The 16,103-nt window shown below is 35.0% G+C and overlaps 1 protein-coding gene across 1 annotated transcript in view; it reads left to right on the top strand.

Moving 5' to 3' along the window:
• ADAMTS20 (ADAM metallopeptidase with thrombospondin type 1 motif 20) overlaps window positions 1–16,103 on the top strand; it is a 154,473-nt gene that overhangs the window by 77,802 nt on the left and 60,568 nt on the right. Inside the window, exons 19-27 of the mRNA XM_012807470.1 lie at window positions 413–623; window positions 753–917; window positions 1,423–1,587; window positions 3,027–3,146; window positions 4,110–4,217; window positions 5,013–5,177; window positions 5,292–5,582; window positions 6,320–6,481; window positions 7,984–8,160. Of these exons, the coding sequence (XP_012662924.1) occupies window positions 413–623; window positions 753–917; window positions 1,423–1,587; window positions 3,027–3,146; window positions 4,110–4,217; window positions 5,013–5,177; window positions 5,292–5,582; window positions 6,320–6,481; window positions 7,984–8,160 (1,564 nt within the window). The remainder of the gene's footprint in view (window positions 1–412; window positions 624–752; window positions 918–1,422; window positions 1,588–3,026; window positions 3,147–4,109; window positions 4,218–5,012; window positions 5,178–5,291; window positions 5,583–6,319; window positions 6,482–7,983; window positions 8,161–16,103) is intronic.

Below are 16,103 nucleotides of genomic sequence, written 5' to 3'. Positions count from 1 at the left end.
TTTTTTTTTTTTTAATGAGTCAGGGTTTCACTCTTGCGCAGGCAAGTCTCAAACTCCTGAGCTCAAGCTATTCTCCCTCCTTATCCTCCCACAGTGCTGGGATTATAGGTGTGAGCCACCAAATCTTCCACCAAGTAATTGGGTGATCTTGGTCTAAACTAGCTGTTCTCAAGGGTTTGGGGCAAACTTTGAAGTTCTTGGACATACCTCCAAGGCCACCTCCAAATGCCATGGTCAGTACATGAGTACTGCCTCCTATCCCCTGTCCCAGCTTTAACCACTGGCTGTATTTTTATGGTAACTTGTCCATCAATTCTTAGAATTTTTAAATTTGAATCATATGCATGAGTTTCTCTACTTTTTAATTGCATTAACGTATCTTCTAAGTGTAATAACAGTTTTCTTTTTCTAGGTGGCACATCATTGGCAAAAGTGAATGCTCGTCCCAGTGTGGTCAAGGGTATCGGTCCTTGGATGTCCAATGCATGAAGTATTCCATTCACAAAGGACATACTGTTCCCATAGACGGCCACTACTGTGCGGACCAACTTAAACCTGCTACCCGAGAACCATGCCACGGTGACTGTGTCTTAACAAGATGGCATTATTCAGAATGGTCCCAGGTACAACAAAACGAATTGTTTAAGGAATGCTGCCCCTTTTTTCTAATTAGATATTTGTTACTCTAAGGTATATTTTTGTTAAAAATCTAATTTTTCCCTGTTAGTTACCCCCTTTTTATTTTCAATCAGTGTTCCAGGAGTTGCGGAGGAGGAGAAAGGTCTCGAGAATCTTACTGCATAAATAATTTTGGCCACCGTCTTGCTGACAGAGAATGCCAAGAACTTTCCCAATTGACAGTAGAGAATTGCAACGAGTTTTCCTGTCCAAGTTGGGCTACTAGTGAGTGGAGTGAGGTAACATTAAACACAGGAGGCTTAGAACTGTAAAAATACTGTGTGAGAAAAGCCTTGCAATCAGACTTCACAAGATTCGAAAATATTTGAATTTATTTTATCATTTTGTAAATAACTTTATTATCAAGGCAATCAAAAATATACAAAATAGTTCATCCTTAAACTATTTACAGTATCTGGCTGACAATAACAATAACCATTGTTTAATCTAGAACCATTTTCATAAGAAAGTGCCTCTGCCCACAGGCGCCTGGGAGAGGTATATTTATTTATTTATTCTAAGGTTAGTTTTATACCTTTGTTTCTAGGATAGGTGGATGTTTCAGTGGGACTTGGGCAGTGGAAGTTAGGAGATAGTGGGATTTTATTTAGTAATTATCTCCGGAGCAATGAGAGAAAATGCACTTAGGGTTGGTCTTCCAACTGTGTTTTAATACGCATATTGATCATTGCACCATTTTGACAACTACTGCAAGTAAATAGTTATCAGGTCCTTTTCTTACAGTGTCTTGTTACATGTGGAAAAGGAACAGAGCAGCGGCAAGTATGGTGTCAGCTGAATGAGGATCACTTGAGTGACAGCTTCTGTAATCCAAGCACTGAACCTGAATCCCTGCGGCCCTGTGAGCGCCATCTATGTGCTTCCTGGCAAGTAGGACCATGGGGTTCTGTGAGTATATGATAGGGATTTTTCTAACTGGATCCATATTTACAGAATGGCACAGAAGTTGTGATGTATTCATGCCTCCTTTGGTGGATGGGATGAAATTTGGGTTGGTTTATTAGAAAGCTACCCCTGGACATAAGAGCCATGGCTGGGCCTCTCTGCCATCGTATTCCCCTGACCTGTGTTCGCAAAGCCGGGGTGGGTGCAGGCTGTGTTTGCCAACGTGTGGTGTGTGTTTCACGAGTGTTAATCCCAGCAAGAGTCATTGTTTGTTTGCTGGCATGACTGAATTTTCACCCTGTGACCCTTTTTTTCTCATTTGCTTAAGTGTTCCTTATGCTCTTCTACAGAGTGTGACAACTTGGGGGAGCAACAGAGTATTTGACAACTGTGTGAGCTGTGGGAACATGCCCCTTTTTGTTAATAGAGGCATAACTGTAACCAAGGAAATTTAATCTATTTGTAGCAAACACGGACATTTCTGTTTAAGAATGAGTGCGAGAGAAAAAGGAAATGTGAAAATCACCATGTATCATGAATCCTTTAAAAGTTCTCTCTGTAATAGCTCAAAACTGATCTGGGGCCAAAATTAAAACCATGTAAGCATACCATAAAATAAAGACAGAAAGATACCCCTGAAGTGTGAACCTTTGCCTGCAAAATGTTGACAGTATTGCTAATTTTGTTGTAGTAAATACAGGGCGGCTGTAAGTTTGTGTGCAGTTTTAAATTGCACAGCATTTAAATTTCACACAGACTTTGTGGCCGTCCTGTATTTCAGCTTTTCTTTTGAACTTATTTTCATTAACCAACATGCTACAGATTTCTGCTCTTAGCAGCTTTGTTTAAACTATCCGTGTTTTCATGTTCTGTGTTTAGAGTGACATCTTCACTGTATTTAGAGTAGGCATTGTTTAGAAGTTTTGCCAAACAGGCAGCTAGGAATCTGCAGAGTGAGCCTGGTCAGGCTGGAGGAAGGTGGGTAGCTTTCTGTTCTGTGGGGCTTGCCACAGTTGATAGGAAACCTTCTTTCATCTTCTCTTCATCATACACTCTTCCTTCTTTTATCTGTTTGACATTTACTTGGAATGTTAAAGGACATGTCTACACCAGGTAGAGATTGAAAAGTATGAGTATTTAGTTTTCCTAAATCATATTGATTCTGCCTCTAAAATATCAGGCTTCTATTGATGTTTTTACATGATAACTCTTTAGGATACAATAATTACACACTTCTTTTAACGTCAATATTTTATTGACATCTACCTAATACATTTGAAACAATGTGCATATTGATTGCATTTGTTCATTTTGAATCTTGACTCTTATAAAAGGGACTAGCTATAAGATCTACTAGAATTATGTTAGTACTCATTAAAAATACGGAATTTTATGTAATTTTTGAAAAAATCTTTTCTTCACATCTATTTGTATGTTTTCAGTGCACAGCCACCTGTGGACACGGGCATCAGATGCGAGCTGTTCAGTGTGTCAGTGACCTTCTCAGTGCAGTCGTAGATGACACCGAGTGCCACGGTGCCAGTCGCCCACAGGACAGGCAGGTAAGGGACACTTCTTGGGATATACACAAAAAGCTTTCTGAGACAGAAAGATTTTTGGTATGTTACAGGAATTTCTTTCTGTATTTTTTCCCACTTAAACTTACATGCCTTTAAAAACATGCTATGTGTAGGGGGGATTTATTGTTCTTGGTTTTGCCAGCATCATAAATGAACTGTTTTACTCTTTAGCTGTATTTCTTCATTTTTGAAATGAAGAAGATGAATCATATCAGTTATTATGCATAACATGAACTTCTAAAGTATATAGTGCTTTTTGATATAGAGGCTGCATACATTAGGAATGTTTCAATAATAGTATTAATGTTTACTACTGAACATTAATTAATAATAATAATTAGTAACTCAATGATGAGCAGTATTTTTAAAGGACTACAGCCCATTTCCTTTTTAACCATCAGACAGCCTGACCCAAATGTTAGGATTCAGAGTCATTACGTACTCTTGGCACTGGACCCTACTGTACTTTGTGCTTTTGAAAAATAAAAACCTGCAAGCACCGTGGTTCACATCTGTAATCCTAACACTCTGGGAGACTGAGGTGGGTGAATTACTTGAGCTCAGGAGATTAAGACCAGCTTGAGCAAGAGCAAGACCCCATATCTACTAAAAATAGAAAAACTACTCAGGCGTAGTGGCACAGGCCGGTAGTCCCAGCTACTTTCAAGGCTGAGGCAAAAGGATTACTGGAACCCAGGAGTCTGAGGTTGCTGTGAGCTATGATAACACCTCATCACTCTTCCCAGGGCCACAGAGTGAGAGACAGTCTCAGTAAAAAAGAAAAAAGAAAAGCAAAAGAAAAAGCTTTAGATCACCTTTTTGTAATTTAGTTCAATATGTAAATTGTTCTTGAATTAGACATAGGGCAGAAGAAAGGAAGAATTGGCTTAAATATAAATCAGAGTGATTGAGTAATGTTTATGGATTCATTTTTCTCCTGAACAGGACTGCGTTGTTGCACCTTGCCCGGTTGTTTCTGAAATTGGGGCCACTTCATTACCAGCTGTTCCCACAGGAAAGATAGCACAATGGCGACATGGTTCTTGGACGCCAGTGAGTAAATTTCTTTAAGACATATAGTGTTTCCATTATAGAGGCATTTGACAAAACATAATGGTTGCTAAAGATTTGAAAATTAGTGTATGCATTTATTTCTAGGAATAGCATAGGATTCTCAAGCATACGAATTAGAAGCAGAAATTAATGGCTAAATCCTTCTCTGACTTTCAAGAGCTCTGTGTCTCTGGACAAGAAATTTAAATTTTCTGAGTCTATTTTTCTATAAAATTTGAATAATAATAATCCTATGTCACAGGTTATTATGAGAGAATGTGATGTTAGGCTCTAACTAGCTTTTATTTAAACTACAGACATTGTCACGGTGTTATTCTAAACTGAAAGCTTTAATGTATGTGGGGTATATTCTTATCTGGAATATATACCTTTAAGCTTCACATCATTTTCTGAATATTTTAATTTTGGAATCATATCTATCCTAATAGGTCTTTCAAAGTTACTTTTTTATGGTATCTTCTTTGCTGAATCAAAGTTGTATTTAATTACATCTTAAGATTCTCTTACCTAAAATGTTTTCAGCATCTTTAATTTTGGCAAATTGCTAAGCATTGTTTGAATCATTATATTCATATGTAATTCAAATTATTATATATTGTATGTGAAATTTATGATCTAAATGGATTGGGATCTTCACTACCTGATCTTTATTTGACTCAGAAGTGATGCCAGGTGATACTATTTGTAGTTTAAATATTCTTAAGAAATATAATGCTTTAGACATGCGATAGGTACTATGTGACACCTCAGTATCATCTGATTTTTTTTTTTAAGTGCTCTGTGTCTTGTGGAAGTGGTAGTCAAGCCCGCTATGTAAGCTGTCGTGATGCTCAGGACGGAATAGCGGATGAATCATATTGTGCCCACTTACCCCGACCTGCTGAAATAGCTCCCTGTTTTAGCCCTTGTGGAGAGTGGCAAACAGGAAATTGGTCCCCTGTAAGTATCCTTATGAGAATAAAGGGAAATAAAAAATTAAATATAATATTTGATATGTAATATACTGTTAATGTAGTAGATTACATTGTATATGTTGGCTACGTTTTTGATCAGTGTTCAGCTTCTTGTGGACGTGGAAAAACAATTCGGCAAGTTTTTTGCATCAACTACCATCAGCCAATTGATGAGAATTACTGTGACCCCGGCGTGCGCCCTTTGATAGAAGAGGAATGTAACCTGGCAGAGTGCCTGCCCACATACAGCCACTTCCCCAGTTCCTCTGAGGAGCCAAGCCATTTCCCAGGCAGGAATTTTCCATTAACTCACAAACCTAAAGATAATCAAAATCAGGAGGTCCATTCGTCAGCCAGAGGAAACCAATGGAGAACAGGACCTTGGGGATCAGTAAGCCATCTTTATCGAGTTATATTAATTCTATAATTGAGTTTTATAACATCCTTTCAACAGATATGTATACGATGATGTCAAATACTTTAAATACTACAGATAAATAGTTTAAATCTTAAAACAATTAAGCATTTTTTGATGCAGATTACCAATCTGCAGAGTTCTTATTAAATTATACACTGATGTGATGTTATGATTACAGAAGAATGCACTTTAAAACACTCCTACTTAGAGTTCATTATAATGAAAACAATAGAAAACCCTGCAAGAGGTAAGACTATAAATTTTTATAAAAAATTACCCCAAGACAAAAAATGATTACAATGGCAATTTAATAAGCTGGTGTAAAATAGTGATAAATTATGAAAGGTACAGTTGTCGTTTATATTTTACATAGATCAGTGTTACAAAAGAAAGAGAAACACCAATGTCAAAATTAAGTAATTTAACACTGAATTATCTTTTTCGTTCTTTCCTAGTAAGGCTTTAAAACGTTAATTTCTTTTTACTTAAAGAGAAAATTATTTCCTAATGAAAGCTTAAAAGCCTCACCTTTTCATCAGTGAATTCTAATGAAGCCCCTGGTAAAATGCAAGTGGGTTTTTTTGGACAGATTTTCTCGATTCAAATTATGATTCCAGTAAGGAGATTTTGATGTGGGGTGTGATTTTTTTCCTACACGAATTCATGATGTAGGATTGTGTTTTTTGTTGTGTTCTGTTTCTCCTCCTCAGTGCTCCAGCAGCTGTGCTGGAGGTCTTCAGCGCAGGGTGGTGGTCTGCCAGGATGAGCACGGGCTCAGTGCCAGTCACTGTGATGCAGCCTTCAGGCCCCCAGAGTCCAGGCACTGTGATTCAGGACCTTGTCCACGGTGGAACTACGGAAGCTGGGGAGAAGTAAGTCAAAATGTGGCCTAAGTTTGTGAGATGATTCCATCTCCAAAGACCAAAAGGAAAGCACTTTATACTGTGAGGTACTAGACAAAGGTTTTTTAACTGAGTGATTAAAACCATTTTTAATAGATGTTAAGGTTTGGGTGGTGCCTGTGGCTCAAGGAGTAGGGCGCCGGCTCCATATGCCGGAGGTGGTGGGTTCAAACCCAGCCCCAGCCAAAAACTGCAAAAAAAAAAAAAAATAGATGTTAAGTTTTAAGTCACTCCTTTGTGGTAAAAAATGGGCATATTGCACCATAATTTTTAATAGGACCTAATATGCTCGTCAGATGTCTGTTACTACTAAGATCTTTCCCAAATGAGTTTATTATTCTTTTTATTGTTTAGAAAATTAGGTTGATATAAAAATAGAAAGCTAGGTTGAAATATAAAACCTGTTCTGTCCTGGGTTTTTTGTTTATTTGGCACAGAATAAACACATTGCAGCAGGAAAAAAAACAAAAACGTATTTTTTGTTTTGTTTTGCTTCTCCTTCTCTGAGGAGAAACCTCTGTTTCTCCTTCTCACTGACTGTGAGAATAGGAAAACTTCCTCTGTTTTGCTATTTACATTGGTATATCATTTATTGGGTGAATCTTTTTCTTTAAACCAGAGAGTTGTCAATTACACTTTTTTCAAGCTCTGGCACTCTAGGCATTGGAAATAACAAAGCTAATTTTTAAAACAGTCATTTTTTTAATGCTAACAGTCATTTTTAATACTAATAATTTGGAATGGGAAAAAATAAGAAACAAAGATTTATATTATCTTTGGATGAATGAAATGAATCACCTAATTTAATCAATCATATTATTTATTTATTTTTTGGCATATGATTTTTCCTCATAGAGACTTTGGAAATCATTACGTACAGGTACATCCTGACTGAGTGCAAGTGAATATCAAGTACATTTTTAAAATACACTTTTACTATTTTCCAAAATTAAAGTAGCTTTTCTATTTTTGAGTTTATGTGTGTTCATTTTGAAAATTGAAATCACATGAAAAAATAGAAAGCGATAACAACTTCTAGCATTTCTGCCTGACTTTTGTTCTGTGTGAGTTTTAGACATGAGTTTATATTAGACATGAACGTGTCGCTTTGATACCTGCAATTTTTATATGCCATGTATTGAGCATCTTTTCGTGTTTATAAAATTAAACCCACTTGTTAACTCGTATGGCTACATAGTCCTCTATTGATGTATACCACACTTTATGCAAGTGATGCTTGTTACTTAGGTGAATCGGTTTTGTTTCTGGCTCAACCTGCCAACAGCATCTTATAGACACTTGATATTTTGTTCAAATATTTCATAATACTAATTCCAAAAGTCTTGTTGTTTTTTTTTCTAAATTGTGGAATTAAAACTTTGATTTATTATTTTACCCGGAGAGAAATGCTGAGAATTATGAAGGAATGATAACCTTTAATGGTCTTGGACTTTCCTATTTTTTGTTTTTAGTGTACACAAACATGTGGAGGAGGAATAAAATCAAGGTTTGTGATATGTCAGTTTCCCAATGGCCAGCTGTCACAGGAGCACAACTGTGAGGTGTTAAACAAGCCGCCTAGTGTAGTGCAGTGCCACGTGCACGCCTGTCCTGAGGGTGCGTCTTGGCATCGGGGACCGTGGAAATCGGTACGATAGTATTCTTACCTTTTTTGTTTTGTTTCATCCCTTTTATTTTAATTTTCTCTCTTCATAAATTGTGGATTGTAGATACTTTATCCTCCCTGATTTTTTCAAAACATAAGATCATTAACCATCTTGGCTTGTGTTATTACATTTGATAGTTTGAAAGAGGAATCCAATTTGACTTCAACTCCTGTAATATATATAATTTTATATGTATTTATTTTTTATAAGTGAATTTTGAACCGTAGCACTATTCTGATGGAAATATTTTTCTCTGTCACATCGTTGGCTTGCTTTCAATTAATCAGATAGGTTTTACTATTTACATTTGTATATACTGTTAATACTGTGCTTGTAACAATGGCAAATTCAGGCTGTGTCTTGTTTGGGCATTTATGTGGCTTCTGTCTGTCGATGTCCAATAACTGATCCCAAAACCAAATAACATTTTTTAAAACTTGTTTTTTTGTCATTGTTAAACTTAATTTGCTTGGAAATGTGAAAATACTATATTAAAGTAAACATAGAGACATTTACTTACATAAAGTAAGTTGAATGTAGTCTGTTACATACATCATGGAAAGTATGATTTATATAATAATTTATATGAGTATGTATTTCTTCCACTGTGTGGAGTTACTGTAGGTTGGGAATGTTTTAATTTTCTGGGTTTTCTTTTGAGACCTATAGGCAAAACTTACAAGTTTTACTTATGAATGGTTCTCTGGTATTCTTCAAATATCCAGTATTTGAGGAATAACACACATATAACTATAATGAAATATGCATTTTGATCACCACTGATCTTCTGAATCCTGAACAACCCAGTTAATTTCTGTGAGGTGAAAAACTGATTCGAGTTTATAATCTATTTATTACATTTGTGAAGTTAAAACAGTTTTTATTTGAAAAATAATTACAACATCAGTTTTATAACCAGTCCTTGAAGCCTGCACTTTTTTTCATTTTGCCCAAGTCAAACCATCAAGAGAGATGTAAACTCAAGTTCAAGTTCTGCTGTTTGACCAGTAAAGTTCTGGTTGAGGCTGGAATGTATCTTTATAGTCAAAGTGTGACATGATACACAGAGCATTTTAACTTTGCAGGAGGATCTTACAGTAAAATTAATGTTTCAGAGGACCATCACTGTCGAAACTAACAAAAACACATTATGCCACATTATTTTTATTTAATAGAAATTTACTGATCATATTCTAAATTCTTGTATGATGCTACAGAGTAAATTAAATCATAATTTAATTATGATTTAAATCATAATATAATTAAATCATATTTCTTGCAACTCCATTGCTATGGAGTTTGCAGTCCACCTGGGGGGATTTGAAATATTAGAAGAACTCACCATAAAAAGATACCATTTTTAATTAGCCAGCTTAGGTTGGAAATTCACTTTTGCCTTACTATATCTCTTTTGCAGTTTTTTTTTTTCACTTTATTGGTTTTTAGTTTATAAGCCTAGTTCTTAATAAGGCTGTGGATTACCTTTTTGGAATTTTGCTCCAATTAGGAAGGGAGAATCTTAATCATTAATTAGAGATTGAACAATAATGGCTTTTGTTTCTGAACACAAAAGTGTTATTTTCCCATTTACAACTTTAATTCAGAAAGCATCAAACATTTACTTACAACTTTGGCTTTGTACTAGGTATTGAAGCAATTAAAATGAAGCATTTTTGAGTCAGGTATTTTGTTCAGGGGTCAGCAAATGTTTTCCATGGACCAAATCTGGACCATCGCCTCTAGTAGTAAATACGCTTCCTTGAAACAGTCGCACTCATTTGTTTATGCGTTATCTGTGGCTGGCTTTGCATACAATAGCAGAGTTGATTAGTTGCAATAGAGACTGTCTGCCCCAAAATGTCTGAAGTATTACTATTTAGCTCTTTCTGAGAAAAGTTTACTGACCTATGATCTATCTAATAAATGTTATAATGCTTTTTAAGTTTGACATAAAAATATACTTAAAGTTACAGAATATTCAAATTAGAAATACTATCTTTTGGGTCAATTTTAGATGTTTTGGGTCCTTTGACATTTTACAACATAGTAAAGTTTATCAACCTTCTGTACACATCCCCTGTGATATTCAGACAATGTTTATCTACTGCTTAGGAATGTATCCAATATAATATTATAATATATTTGTGATATGCTCTTTTTGTATATAAATGATGTCACAAGTGAAAAATCTGAATGTCCATTAAAGTCCTATGCATGGGTGTCCTTTCAACCTTGCAGAAACAAATAACTAAGAAACCAATCATACCCACAAATTACAAAATGGACAGAAGTACAGAAGTCTTCATTGTTTACTCCATGTATGTTCCAAAAGGAGTTTATTGAATAATTCAGTCTTTGCACTAGTGAAGAACTGTCATTTTTTATTTTTTGATAGATTGAAATGAAGTTTTAAAAATAATAAATGTTTAAGTTAGAGTTTTTGTAAAGTTATTTATTTACTTTTTCTATGTATAAAGTGCATATATGTCATTAGAGTACCTGGATTTCTTTTTTTCATATGAAGAGTATTTATAATTAAGTTAGCCTTTTATATTAAAAGGGTCTAGGGGATCTGAAGTTTTGTTATCAAAAACAAGATATAACCTTTTACCTCTTTCAGTGTTGGTACGTGTTAGCCGAACTTCAAAATACGTCTTATCAACATATAAAGTTCTCTGCTAGATAACTTCAATTTCAACAGATCCTGTTCACTAGGTTATAAAAGTAGGAGAGTCTGTATGTGCATGTGTCTGAATTAATGGCATGAAATCACTGAAACGCTTTTCATTTCAAAGCAAAATAAAAATACAAAGTGCAAAATCATTTAAAATATTATAGAAGCTGTAAGAATGCCTTGAAATTATCATGTTGTAGAAAATCTTTTGTGCTGTAATAACAAAAAGAATAAATAAATCTTAACCTATATGTGTTAATTTAATGACTGCATTTTTGTGACCGGTCAATGCAACATGATTGTATTTTAACCCTTGTTTGTGAATGACATGCGTTGTGGCTTTGTGCTTTGCGTTAATTCATGTGTGTGTCCTACCTTTCCTCCTCAGATCAGTGTCTAAAATGTTTTAGGTCACCAAACAGATCTTGAACTGTGACAAATGCCTCTTTTCTCTGGGGGCATTTCTCTTAAATAGCAAACTGTTCATTTTTCTTATTAAACGTTTCATTGTTGAATAATGTATGTTTTCATAATTTTACTCAGTCTATGTATAAACTACTGCTCTTTTTGTATAACATTCCTAGTACAAACTGACATTGGGATGTGAATGTATAAGAGGTATTGTTTAATTATACATTTTTAAATATTAGAAATTTTTGTATTTTTCTTTTCATGTGTTATAAACAATGAATAAAAGTGACATAAACCGATTTATTTAGTAAGTTAAAAATAGCTTATGACTAAGGTAATCTTTCCAAGGTGGGTATGACTAAAGGTCTTACTTTTCTCCTCTCTTTCCTACACGGTCAGGGATATGACAGGTAACATAACTGAACTAGCAAATGCTCTTTAAGTCAATTTATATGAATGGATTTATATTTTTTTACTAAGTCTTTTAAGAAATTATTTCTTTTCCTATAACATTTTTATTCCCTACATGGAATGCAATTAAACAAAGAACGTGTATTCCAGTGTTTTCGGGCGGTGCTGACTATCCAACAGAATCAAAGCCAATGTGTGTTTTTTCCTTTTCCCTTAAAGATTGTTGTTTTCTCACAACAAATGAGCAAGTTGGCTTGCCGTTAAATGATCGTTTGCTCTTAATTCTGGTGCTTTCACCCAGTGTTTCTTTAAAAAAAAATTCCCTTCTGTAGCATTGTGCAGAAAAATATGTTCTAAATCGAAATCTCTAAAACGATACAGTAGAATGTAGCAAATAATAGTGGAAGCATTTTCAGAAATGAGCTATAGTTAGGAGCACACACCCAGGAAATCTGAAGTTTGTCCATTTGTCAAAAGAATACCCAGGGTCTGGGCGGAGGGGTTGGCCAGCCCCTTCCACTGTAGCCTGCCCTTGGGGGCAGAGCACTCTGGAGGACACTTGTTACTGTGTCCATTACTCCTGTGACCCGCAGCAGCCACAGGAACAAGGTAAAGTTCAGGGACCTGGTTTCAAGAACTGTGAGTTCTTTATTTTGACTTTGTAAAGTGGAGTGTTCAGTAGACCATTTATAGTAATTAGTCATTTCCTAAATTTAGAAAAGACACACAGAAGCATAGTAGATAGGTTGGAAATCTACTTTTAAATAAATTTATCATAGAAATATTTATTAATTATTAAAATAGAGTTTTTCCATTATGTTTGTTACTGTATATTTTTAAAACACATGTACTGATTCTCCCTCAAATCATGAGTATGTATGGCAAACATTGTGCTAGTCGCTGGAAATAAACCAGGCACAATCCCTGTGTATAAGGAGTTTGCAGCTTAGTAATGAACTAAACAGATGATCAGAATGCAGGGTGGAATTCTTATTCCCTGTCAGGAACATCCCCGTGATTTTATAATGTCGAAGACCAATCATATGTGGGCTTAACAGGTTGCAATAATCCAAGAGTTAGTAATAAGGATTGCAGTTGAGAACAAAATAATTTTATCACTAATTCCTCCTAGAAAGCTTAAACTAGTAGAGTATTCCATGATAACCCAGCAATGATGAGTGGTGGCCTGGTTCCTTCCCTATAGGAGAGTAGTTTAGTTTCTGCATAATTGCAGCATCTGCCTTCTGTGCTCATGTGGGTCTCATACCTCACCAACAGGGAGACCCCGGTTGGATGTGTCATCTGCCCTAGATATGATGCTCTGAAAATAATTTTGAAGACCCAGCTGGGCTCTGCAGATTTGAAGTGTAGGACCTGGCAAGAATCTGAATAGATGCTCTAATTGATGACAAGATCATAACAGGAGCCACTCTGTGTGTGTGTACATGCATTATAATGTTGAGTGAAGTAGAATTTATTACGTAAGAGAACTTGTGAAAGTACCTCACCGTGAAATGTTGGTAGGCCGTAGTTTTTTCCTATATATTTCCATGCTAAAGAAAGTGAAAATGCCCATGTTTCTGTGGTAATTATATTTCCTGAGGCCTAATGCTAAAGAATGTTTAAGGATCTCTAGAAATAGATGTTTTTAGAAGAAATTGCTCTTGATCTTCTACAATATCTTTGTGCTGTCTACTCAGACTTTCCATATTGTACACAGAAGCATTGTTGCTATTCGTACATTCAGATATCCTGAAGTTTTCTTAGGTTTTATCTGTCAACTTTTATTAGTTTAGAAAAATAACAATTTTTAAGAAATATTCCTCAGGTGGTAATATTTTATGTCAATTGCTTGACATTTTCAAGACAACTGATTTATAATTTTTTTATTATATACAAGTATATCTTTCTCATAAAATTTTTGAGCATGGGTCCTGATTTGTTTGTTTTATATATTTATACTTTGCATAAGCTAATATATAATTGTGTGATTTATAGAACATATGAAAATACGAATTTAAAAGGGTAAGTTGAATATTATTAAATACTACTATTTTGTGCATTGGTAACAAGCTTTTCTCTCACTGAACTATTGTTATGACCATCTCATTTGTAAAAAGTGGTAGAATATATTTTATTTATCAAAGTCTTTGCAGTGTTATAGCAATTCAAAAATAGAGCTTATTACAACATACGTTACAACAGCTTTCATAGCTAAAAAAATTACCTTGCAAAAATGTCCCCAAAGAGCAGAAATTTTCACTGGATATTCTTGTAGTAATTGGTTTAAAATCCAAATACTGGTTATTCAAAAAAAGTGAAATTTACCTCACAAATTTCCATTTTCCATGATGTCATTAATTTCTTTAAAAGTACCAAAAAAGCTATATTTTTATATTTAACAAATAGCTTAAAAACTCAATGCAACGGGAGCCATTTAAATGATTCAGAAAATTTTGCTTCTGAGTTTTAAAAATACACATTTGGCCTGTTGTATTTGAAAATTTTTCTCCAGAGTTTTAAAAATATGCACTTGGCACAGTCTCATGGTACAAGTAACATTTCTAAACATTGTTGAACTGTGTTTTCCTTAGTAGAAGTAGTTTACAAAAGTAGTTGCTGTCTTATCTACTGTTAGATGTCTCCTTTACCTTACTTTCTTGTAGTGTTAGATAAAACAATATTATTAATATGAATAGATGGTCTAAAAAATATTTTTGGCACTCCAGTGAATCGCCTTGCCACCTCTGAGAGAGATGATACACACACACACACACACACACACACACACACACATATATGCATTTTTTACTATAGCAGTAAATTATTTTGTTTTATTTTTTTTCTCTTAAATTTTCAGGTTATTTGAGGGTACAAAGAATTAGGTTACAATGTTTGCATTTGTTAGGTACAGACCCTGTTGTAGTTGTGTCTGCCCCCAGGACGGGTGCCTCATAAGTCAAAGACATGCAAAAGTATATGGAGTTGAAACCCATTCTTCTTAGTAAAGTATCAGGAATGGAAAAGCAAGTATCCAGTTACTCAATATAAAGCCAGTAGACGATCTACTACATGTCCACACATATGGACGGTATTTTAAATATGCTGTCATTTATCTTTTACAACTAGTTTCATTTAGAGTAATTCTCACTATTTATACATATCCCATTAAAAGAATTATTTGTTTGAGACAGTCTCACTTTGTCACCATTGGTAGAGCGCTGTGGCATCACAGCTCATAGCAACCTCAAACTCTTATGCTCAAGTGATTCTTTTGCCTCAGCCTCCCAAGCAGCTGGGACTATAGGCACCCACCACAATGCCTGGCTACTTTTAGAGATGGGGGGGTCTCACTGTGGCTCAGGCTGGTCTTGAACCCGTGAGCTCAAGCAGTCCATCTGCCTTGGCCTTCTAGGGTGCTAGGATTATAGTTGTGAGCCACTGCACCCAGGATTGTGTGTGCCGAAATAATCATATGTGTATTCTTGTTTTAATTTTTTTCCTGCTGTATACAAACTCTCATATGTCCTGATCCATTCACACTTTTATCCTCCACATCTGGTGGCATCTAACAGGCAATAATTGCTATGGAAATACCTACTGAATCAATAAATTTAAAAGAAATTCATAAAGATTATAAATTAGGGGTTTATCATCTTGTTCAAAAAGAACTGGAGTAGGGATTGGCTCATCTTTCTTCTCTTAATTAAATCACCAAAGTAATAAATTTCCTCTCCTCAAAAGTTTCTCTTTTAAAGCATTTTAAAATAAACCTTTACCATAAATACAAGCCACTAATTCTCTGAACAGAACAGTTTGCTCCTCTCTCCATATTGGTCCATTTTAATTCCTTTAGAATCATCAATCACATTCACCATTCAAAGAAGTCATAGAATTATGTATTCATGCAAGTAATATGTCACTAAATTGCACCGAGAAACTAAAATCACATGTAACATGGGTGATTCTTAAAAATAGTATTGGGACTCTCACAAATTATCCAAGTTCTATTCACACAAAGTTCAAAAGCAGAAAAACTAATCTATGATATTTGATATCATAAAAAAGGGTTACCTTTTGGGGGATAGCAATTGCAAGGGGGCATGTGGGACCATTTCTGTGGTGGTGATGTCCGTGGTTTGGGTATTCTCTACCTAGACATGTTCATTTTGGAAAAATCATTGAACTGTACCATTATGTTCTGAAATTTTGCTGGATATCTTATTCCCACAAACATTGACTTAAGGAAAAGCAAATTTCATTCCAATTGATTTCTCTCTTGCACTACATACAACCTACTTAAGTAGATTTTCTTTCAGCTTGTTCAATGTTTTATTAGTATTTTTTTCCATTATACTTGCATTTTTAGCTTCTTAAGGGAAGGGACTACTTCTGTGCGCTCATTGGATAAGTGATAATGAGAAGCACA

Source organism: Otolemur garnettii, unplaced genomic scaffold (assembly GCF_000181295.1).
Source record: "Otolemur garnettii isolate 467f Iridium unplaced genomic scaffold, OtoGar3 scaffold00070, whole genome shotgun sequence".
In the NCBI taxonomy this organism is placed as follows: Eukaryota; Metazoa; Chordata; class Mammalia; order Primates; family Galagidae; genus Otolemur; species Otolemur garnettii.
Note: the sequence above shows the minus strand (reverse complement) of the source record. Positions and strands in the feature narration are given on the sequence as shown.